This window comes from Priapulus caudatus, unplaced genomic scaffold (genome assembly GCF_000485595.1).
Source record: "Priapulus caudatus unplaced genomic scaffold, Priapulus_caudatus-5.0.1 Scaffold107, whole genome shotgun sequence".
NCBI lineage: Eukaryota > Metazoa > Priapulida > Priapulimorpha > Priapulimorphida > Priapulidae > Priapulus > Priapulus caudatus.
The window spans coordinates 541,445-551,087 of record NW_014577168.1 but is presented as its reverse complement, the minus strand read 5'-3'; the positions used below and the strand labels follow the sequence as shown (position 1 = coordinate 551,087).

General features: G+C 43.4%; 1 protein-coding gene across 1 annotated transcript in view; it reads left to right on the top strand.

Annotated features, from left to right (window-relative positions):
• The first annotated feature begins 525 nt into the window (after window positions 1–525).
• Window positions 526–9,643, top strand: part of LOC106805258 (mitogen-activated protein kinase kinase kinase 1-like) — a 10,500-nt gene continuing 1,382 nt past the window's right edge. The window contains exons 1-10 of the mRNA XM_014806787.1: window positions 526–545; window positions 1,911–2,057; window positions 2,163–2,378; window positions 2,718–2,909; window positions 3,278–3,394; window positions 3,505–3,647; window positions 3,857–4,044; window positions 4,424–4,890; window positions 5,297–5,467; window positions 6,272–6,475. Of these exons, the coding sequence (XP_014662273.1) occupies window positions 2,895–2,909; window positions 3,278–3,394; window positions 3,505–3,647; window positions 3,857–4,044; window positions 4,424–4,890; window positions 5,297–5,467; window positions 6,272–6,475 (1,305 nt within the window). The 5' untranslated portion in view covers window positions 526–545; window positions 1,911–2,057; window positions 2,163–2,378; window positions 2,718–2,894. The remainder of the gene's footprint in view (window positions 546–1,910; window positions 2,058–2,162; window positions 2,379–2,717; window positions 2,910–3,277; window positions 3,395–3,504; window positions 3,648–3,856; window positions 4,045–4,423; window positions 4,891–5,296; window positions 5,468–6,271; window positions 6,476–9,643) is intronic.

The following is a 9,643-nucleotide window of genomic DNA, read 5'->3' as shown; positions in this document are numbered from 1 at the left end:
AAAGTTAAACATTAAACCGTTAGATATAGAACTTCAGAAGATCTTCTTCTATATCCTATTCGGTTTTATGTAATATTAAACATAATTTCTGTATCGATCTGAGCATGATGATTCAATTACCACCTAGGGTGATGATGTCAGACTGAAAAGGACTGTAAAGCGGCGATTGTGTGTCATTCCTTTGTTGTTGAGCAGCGAGGAATTCAACGTGTTTCGTAATTTTGAATTATCGTCTGAGTAAGTTTATATTAGAAGGTATCCGACCTCCTTCTGATTTTGTCATCATTAACTCCGCTGATGAGCAGTCGTACCGTAATCAATAATTCGAGTAGAATTAATCTGGTAACTTTGCGCTTGGCTTGTATTATGTATATAATATCTTTTCATCATGTTTATTGTTTTCGAATGATGCTTGTTCAGTTGACACACCGATTTGTTGCTTATATTCAAACTGCTAACGAAGTCATGTGTAGAAGGTTTCTTCTGGTTAGAGCAGAGTGCGCCGCGCGAGATTGAAGCAAGTCAAAGGAATTGTGTCATCATCAGGTAATATACTCGGACAATTGTAGGTTTTTTGTTTATTCATTAAAGGGACGCTGCCTCATAGGATTTTCGTACACCTTGTACTTACTGTATAACAAATTCCGTCTATACCCACCATGTATTTGCTCCACAGATACGTAATTAATTATTTACACACTCAAGCGGGCGCAAATCCACTTTAGGCACCTTATGTATCACCGCAGAGTTGCCATGCACGATGTTCTGTGTTCATCAACTGCTGCCACAGACTTTGCGTATACAAGGATGATGCCAACAACCCTACCCTAACCCTAAGTCTAAAGTTCTAACCTTACTCCTTAGGTATCACGAAGTGTCGTTTATGGTTTAGGGTTAGGTTAGTGTTTTGCCATCATTCCTTGATATACGGGAAATTTCTGTGATTCAGTCTTGATTGGATCACAGATATCTGGCATCCACTTCGGTGATCGCTAGTGCCTAAAGTGGGTTTGCACCCATCAACGTACGGAATTTTGAACGGCGCCCATGGACACCCGCGATCCGCTGCTGCCACCTGAAAGTCTGCGGTATTTGCATTTTTATTTTTGCAGGGTATGACGAGGGGCTAATCACAAAGTGCAATTATATTATACCTAATTCGTATTAACCGAACGATATTCATTTTTTAGGGCAACTGTATCCATTATTGATAAAAACTGAACTATATGTCGTGTTATACGATATTACAATTCCTTGTTGCTTTTTATTGAATAAATAAGAAATACCCCTCGGTCTGTAGCCCTTGGCTGGAAAGTGTGTTTTTGCGAAACTCTCAAGATTCGTGGCGCTTTGAGTGGCAGCACCGTCCGTTGCTAATCAAACTGGTTAGTCGGTTAGTTCTTAAAACCTTTAAAAAAATGTTCTAATGCGTGATTGAACCATGAAACTTTTTATGATAGTGCATTATAACCTAATTAGCTGAAAATAACCCTAGAACCTAGAGGCTACTGTTCCTTTAATTTATTATTGTATGAAATGGTCTACTCTAGAATAGTACTAGTACTAGTAGAATCGCGTGACTAATCTTACCCTCGATATGGCAACGGCTATGCTGACAGGGCAGTGCCAAATGGTTAGGGTTACTGGTTGTTAGTTGTTATTGAATATTGGTCTAGGTTAAGGAAGTTGTTTAGAGTTTTAATTTTGTGTAAATACAGCACTACCATAATTTAGTGTATTGCCTATTGGGCATGTTGAGTGGCATATCATACGAAACTGAAAAATGCCAATACCACGTGTAGTTATTTAATATTATATAGTATATATGCGCAAATGAGATCTTATTTAGCTTCATGTAAATGTCTTGATCAATATGAATTTTGGTGTTTCATGTATTTATATGCAATATTACAGAGTGTACAGATGGTTCTGAACCAACTGCTGCAGTTGTGCCACCTCTTGAGAGAAAATTAAAAGTCGCACGGCGAAGTGATACTAACTTCCGCGAGGCGCTTAAAAGCAGGAAACATGCTGCCATTACCAACAAGGGGCCAGTGGTAGGTGAAAGTTGAAACATATTATGATGGTGATGTTGAAAATAAATTGTATTTTTTCAAAGTGCATGAATTCTCTCGTTGGTATTTATGTTTTACTATTTATAGATAGCAAAGCCAGAGATACCCAATGGCGACTCCTTTGTTAGAGCACATGCTGCACATCTATCCATAAACCACAAAGCTCCCGTCACCTCGGTGCCGATAATTCAAAACGGTCTGTTAGCAACACCGCAGAATGGCTGTAATAGCCTGGCAACACATCGACCTTCGACCCCACCTGCAAAACGTCAGTCGTCGAGCCAGGCGTTGCCAGCGAGATCTGTGAGTAAACGCATTCGTCGCCCATAGCAACATGCAAATGATTCAGTTTTGTGCTGCCAGCTACTTTGTTATATAGTTGAGCGAAAGCACGAGTTCGCTCTCTGTATGTGCGTGGCGTGGTTAAGTTATGTATCATCTCTCTCGAGTAGAAAGCAAAATAATGTTGTGTTGCAGTGTAGTACAAGCCGTTCGTATGTAATAATTGTCTGACCAACACAGAAGCGATCTACAGTCGCGACAGCGTGCGCGCTTTGCCGAATGCGATTTGTAATTCGTTCTGCGATCATCGATCGTGCGCTCGTTTCGGCTTGCTGACGCTGCGCTAACGATTGTTTGCAGCGGGCGCTGAGTCCGGGCTTCAGACGCAGGTCTCCGTCGCCGACGGACGGGTTCGATCCGGCCGTCTTGCGACGCCGCATTCAGAAGGCGCTAACTGCCCGTCTTTACTTGCTGCACCAGCCCGGTCCGAGCTCGTTCCTCGTAGGAGGCGACTTGCCCGAACATAAATACCGAGTTATGGTCGGACCGCAGGTATAAATCCCTACCCGTAGTTCTTTTCTGTATATAAAGGACATGCGATTGAATTTAGATATCATAGAATGAGATACGCTGTGTTGTAGATGATTTTTTTTTAAAGATTATGCATGAAGAATGCAGAGGACATCTGGTAAATGAAAACGCTTTTGAAGCCATGGAGCAAATGTCTATAAATATGCGCAGAATCAAAAGCCAATCGTATCCTAGAAGGTAGAATTGATATAATTGTCGCACTGGATGTTGTTGTCGCCACTGTTTTATCTGATGTGACGGGCATGATGCCAGTGCTTAATTAACACTTACCTTTAATTAATAACATGCATGGTTTTCAACAGCTTATGCCGGTGCTCTCTCTGTTTCAGTCATGCACGTGTGGACGTGGTCCTTTCTGTGTGCATCTACTGTTTGTTATGCTGCGAGTGTTCCAGTTGTCGCAAACCGATGGCATGATCACTAGCAGAACCCTGAAAAACTACGAGGTACGTGTGTGTGTCGTCGGCAGAATATATCTTCGGCATTGTTTCACGTGCTCCGTTATCGTACGGGTGTCTAGGCAGAAGCAGCTGCGCTACACGTAGTCACGTTACAGGTGGAAGCACTGCTAATTGCTTACCAGGCGCGACGCGAGTCGCAAGTGCACGCGTACTCTGCGCGCAAGAACGTTGAGCCACCGGAGAGCAGCGGCAAGTCTCAGCCGGCGTTTTCCTCCGGGATGGAAGGTAGCAAGTCTCGGTGAGTCGATTCGGTTGCGTTCAGTAATGACGAAATGCTTTTGCGATCACCGAAAAAAACGTGTGCTGTGTCGGTTAGGCTCAGTGGCTAAGTGTTGTTGGTCGGTACATGGCAGCATCGTTGTCGTTATCACCATTCACACAATAATCCTTCGTTATTACTTGCTGACCACGTAATGTAGGTGGCTAAACTGTCATTGTTTTTTTCAGAAAAAAGGCCAAGCGCTCCATTCGCTCGCTGACAGAGGTGAAGGATGATGTGGAAGAAAAGGAAGAAGAGGAAACGAAGGAGGAGGACGTTTGTCCAATATGTCTGCTGGAAATGAGTGAAGGCGAGAGTCTGGTAACCTGTGTGGCCGGCTGCCAGAATTCCCTCCATCAACACTGCATGTCGATTTGTGAGTACGAAGCTTCTGATCACTCAATCATTTGGCTTTCTTGTTCAGTCTCACCACACTCAGCACTCAGCAGCTGCCTTGGGGCAGTGACCACACTATATAAATTAAATGCAAAAGAGTCTTAAAAGGTTACTGTGCGTTGTAAGATTAAGGGTTACCCACATTGTATGTGTTCTGCTAACGAGAGGAAAATGAATTTCGAATTCCAATAAATAAAAATTAAATAATAAATAATAACAATTATAATAATAATAATTAACCTCATGTATAAGTCGCACCCCTGATTTTTTTTATTGAAGTTGCGTCACAAAAAAGTGCAGCTCATACACGAGTAAATACGGTATATATTAATTACGTTGTCAATTAATTTTTATCATAGGGGCCGAGGAGTGTCACCGGCAGAGCGAGCCTCTTGTGTGCCCACTGTGCAGATTTCAGTGGAGTTCCTACCAAGGGTCCACGTGCAGTGTCAGTCGTGTTCACCCCGACCTGGCGTCACTCGAGGGCACCGAGGGCCAGGGCCGCTCGTCCTGCGATGGGAAATGCGACGGCGACGACGCCGTCTCTGCCGGATTGAAGCCACGTGTTGATGACAGTTGCGAGCTCAGCCGTGCTCCCTCGGATGACATCTCATGCTCGTGCGACTCGGGGATACTGGAGAATCTAGTGACCAAGTGTTCGATCGACGATCGGATGGGGAGCAGCAGCAGCGGCAGCGGATCACGCGCGACGACCTCACTTCTGCCTGCTTCTTGCGATCCTGCTCGCGTGAGCTGTCGGATTCCCTGCATCCCAGCGCTGAGTACCGCAGAGGAGGCGCCAGAGAGCGTGTGCGTTGACGATGAGGTAGGAGGAATCACGTTTCTAGATTATATATAACAGACAACAGATCTTGCTTCATGTGCGTGCGTGCGTGCGTACGTACGTGTGTGCATGCGTGCGTGTGTGTGCATGCGTGCGTGTGTGTGCATGCGTTCGTGCGTGCATACGTACGTGTGTACATGCGTGCGTGTGTGTGCAGTAAGGCTAAGAAGTAAAAGGCACACAGACACCAATGAACATGCAATATAGAAATTTGTTTAAACTTCTATTAAATAAATTTTTTCTCTTTTTCATTCTAATCTATTATTTCTGTTTAAATTAAAATAGTTTCTTTTTAGAGATGTTATGTCTCTGCGTCAGGCTGAATATGCGCGTTTGTGCGTATACGATTGTGATCGTGTTAAAAATAACTGTACCGTTCATCGTGCAGCATAAGAACTGCCGTTGCTCCACGGAATATTTGGAGGGCGTGCACTGGATAAAGGGCAAGCTGCTGGGTGCTGGGGCCTACTCGTCCTGCTACCACGTACAAGACACCAAAACCGGGACGTTGATGGCAGTAAAGCAGCTTTCCTTTTGTCGGAATGCGCAAGACGATCAGGTGAGTGTTACGGGGGGTCTTCTCACGGTTTATGCCCGGTTGGCCTACTCCCATTTCGCCTACGGCAAAATTCCCAGTTGACCTACACCCATTTCGCCTACTCCCAATTCGTCTACGCTCAAAATCTACCCCATTCCCATTTGTCTACGATCAGTTCACTAAATAATCATTTATAAATAATAAATTATGGTTTTGATTGGCATACATAGACTACAGGAACCAGAAGAAAACATAGGTACAAATAATGAGAACACAACTTGACAAAAATGGAGACACAAAATTGGAACGTACAATGGGAGTACAATAATATTGCCGATTCTGAGAGTAGACGAAATGGGATGTTACCATACCCTTCTTGCGTAGGTTGGGCCGTCGATGGAATGTAAATCCTTGGAACGTAAATCTGGTGATTTTAATGTTGTACGTTTATTCTTGTTTATGCAAGAAATGTCACAACAGGGCATAAAATGTCGGGCATAAATTAGCGTAGGATTGTGTATATTCATAGATTTTTATTTTATTTGGGAGGTATAAATTGCTAAGCGATAGTTATAAATGCCATTTTGTCTTTGCTCTCGCAATTTTGGTCTGAGAGATAGTCGAACCTGTCATCTGTATGTATACATAAACAATGCGTGGGAAGAAAGCTAACCCAAATCCCACAGAAATGCAGCAAAGGCACGTGACCGAAGAAAGTGCTTTGATGAAATCAAAAAATCTCTACGAATTCGAAATTCGTTATCCGATCGTTATCGTTCGAATCCGACGAGGCGCGACGTTCACTTGTTTTGTCGTTGTTCGCAGGTGAAGGCGATCCGCGAGATCGAGTGGGAGATCGCGACGATGACGCAGCTCGAGCACGCTCACGTCGTGCGCGTGTACGGCGCGTCGCGCCGCGCCAAGCACTTCAACCTGTTCGCAGAGTGGATGGCCGGCGGCTCGGTGGCGTGCCTCCTCGCAGAGTACGGCGCCTTCTCGGACGCCGTCGTCACCGATTATGTTCGCCAGGTGAGTAGAGAACTCCCCCGCGGCGAGAGAAAGAATTCCTCGCAGAAGCGGCGAGAGAAAGAATTCCTCGCAGAAGCGGCGAGAGAAAGAATTCTGGTCGATGTCCCGCAGGGCTCTCCCGTGAACGCGCGCTTGTCTCGCTCATGGCGTCACCTCGAGCGGCGGGATTCGTAGCGGCAAAGAAAGCGCTTTGATGAAATCGAAAAATATAAATTTTTATATATATTATTAAATATAAATTCTTATATATATTATTAAATATAAATTTTTATATATATTATTAAATATAAATTCTTATATATATTATTAAATATAAATTTTTATATATATTATTAAATATAAATTCTTATATGTATTATTAAATATAAATTCTTATATATATTGTTAAATATAAATTCAGAATTCGTTTTTGACACCTCGACGGACCTCAACATAAGTTCGGACACCGATTTTGATATTTCGTGCGCGCACGCGTATTGCTGCAGGTGCTCCTGGGCCTCGTCTACTTGAGACATACCTGGTGCGGTGGCGCTGGCAGCTAGGCGTGCCGCGATGCCAAAGTCAGCTATCTTCAGCCGCTGGCCGGTGCTGTCGACGAGCAGGTTCGCGCCCTTCAGGTCGCGGTGCAGAATCTTCTTGTCGTGGTTCTTTGCCGTGTGTATCGTATATATATGGTATTTATCGTGTCCGCTATGCTTCCCATGCAGCTGACCGTGTGTCGACACGACATGTCTGAGTATTGCGGGGTTAATGGTCGTTCATAGCTGCCAGCATCACCGCAGCAGGTATGTCTCTTCTTCGCCGTGTGTATCGTACGTATGGTATGTATCGTCTCCGCCATGCTTCTGTAGGGAAGGTTTATTGTCGTCGAATGTAGGGGTGGGGGTTGTTGACAGGCAATGATGGTTGACGATGTCAGATATAATATAGGTAGTTATTTTCTAAGGATGTATATATATATATGTTACGAGACACACACGCACAACCTGCAGTGGCCAAGAGCACCTAGCATAGAATCGGATTGCATCTCTATGTTGCGCAGTAGAACTGTGGTTTCGCAATGCTACACTTCTCACAGAGCAGGACGTGTGTCGACTGTTCGAGTATCGCCGTGGTAACCGGTCGAATTGTTTACGTGTCGATCAGGAGAGTTTGAGAAGCAGCCGGTGGGAACGTGGGCGTTCATGGCGCCCGAGGTGCTGAGGGGGGAGGACTACGGCAGGAGCTGCGACGTATGGGCCGTCGGCTGCTGCGTGATCGAGATGTCATCCGCGCAGCCACCGTGGGGCGCCACCGACATCTCCAACCACTTCCAGCTCTGGTGGAAGATAGGTAACTCGAAAACGCCGCCTCCGCTTCCCGATCGCTTGTGCGCGGAGCTGAAGAACTTTGCTATGCAATGCATGAAGATGTGTCCCAAGGAGAGGCCGGCAGCAAGAGAACTGGTGCAGTGGCCTATATTTGTAGATGTGTAATGCTGCGATGAAGCATTTATCAGAAGCACTGCCCATAATGATGTCCCGTTTAAGTTCTTAACTGAATTTATCCGATTTCATTTATTCATTCCATTTATCATATTTTAATGCATAATTTCGTATTTGACAAATGACTTGGGGACCAAATTCTATTTTAGTAGAATTTATATGCAGTAATATGTGTCATAGAACGAGAGAAGTATTTTTCTCTGCAATGCCAGGACTGTTGCTGACAAGTGGCATACCTCATTACATTCACATTTGTCGACCAAGGTCATTATGTTATTAGCTCATAATTGCCAATGCGATAAACAATCTTCAAGATGAGATACTGATCATGACAGGAATGGCGATATACCAGGGGCCCGTTGCCAGAAACTTTACATATTAAATTGCAAAAATATGTTACATGAGCATCAACAAAATAGTTAGCTAGATGGACTATTAACGTAAATGCATAAATTTTACAAAACGTTGTGTTATTCTGTTTAGTTTTATATGGGAGAGTGTCTCAGGTGTTTCAGTTCGAACAGTTTGTCGAATGCTCTAGTGATCATATTTCCTAAACAAAATGTATAGACAGGTATACTATTAATAGTGCAAGGTCACACTGTAGCCTTTTATGTTAAATTTGAGTTTTTGTTTTTAGCACTGCTATCTTGTTTTGACAACGGTTATGTACCATTGTGCCATTTTTGCAAAAGTGATTTTGTAACATAAAATTATAGCCGCTGTTTGTGGTCATGTTGGTGAAGAGAAAACATACTACGTATATGCGTTGAGCATGCATAGAAGCTAGAATAGAGAGATATGTAGATAGATAGATTGATGTAGATCTTTATTCAGCACCTTTTGTTTATAACAATCACACCAGCCGGTGAATAAGTGACTAGGAGCCAGAGAAGATTAGAGAGCAAGAGAGTTACCGTACAAGGTATATTGAACAAGTGAACTGTGTTGGCAAAATCTTGCTATGTCTTACATTCAGTCATGCCAGAGATGTGAATTCAGACCTCCCTCATTGACTTCATATGAAAAATGATATATTTTGGTAAATTTTGACAGTAATATTCTAAGATATACATTCCACGTGCCCTTCTGCCAAATGATATAAGGGCGTTCGGTTGTCACAGTTTTACCTTGTTTTCCCTCAGTCGCATACTGAGAGATTTGATAACCCATACACTAATAAGAACAGACGCTCGTTAGTAGAGCACGAACATAGCAGTGCAATATCGATTGATTTTTTATCGGATAAAAAACTCGGTCTTGTTCCCCGTGTTAGCAAAGAGGGTCATTTTAAGCGATGCCATTTCTTGTATTATCGTAATTATTAGTAAATATTTTAATCGTTTATGATTACGAAGAGTGCTAGTTATTGGTTGAATGTTGAACTAGTTATCATGAACTATTTCCATTACGTGTCGCTGCGCGTAAATTTCTTAGTTTATTTTTCACCTATATTGTGATTTTTAAGATGTTAACGCACCGCGGCGGCGTTTTTGTGGTACAGAAAGGCCGCACATATGTAGAGAGCTGGTACCCGCTACGTACAGCCACGTTGCAGTGCCACACAATTACATTAAACGAACTTAAGAATGGAGAAGGTAGAGAGAGAGAGAGAGAGAGAGAGAGAGAGCAATAGAGAGAGAGAGAGAGAGCAATAGAGAGAGAGAGAGGAGGGAGAAGAGAG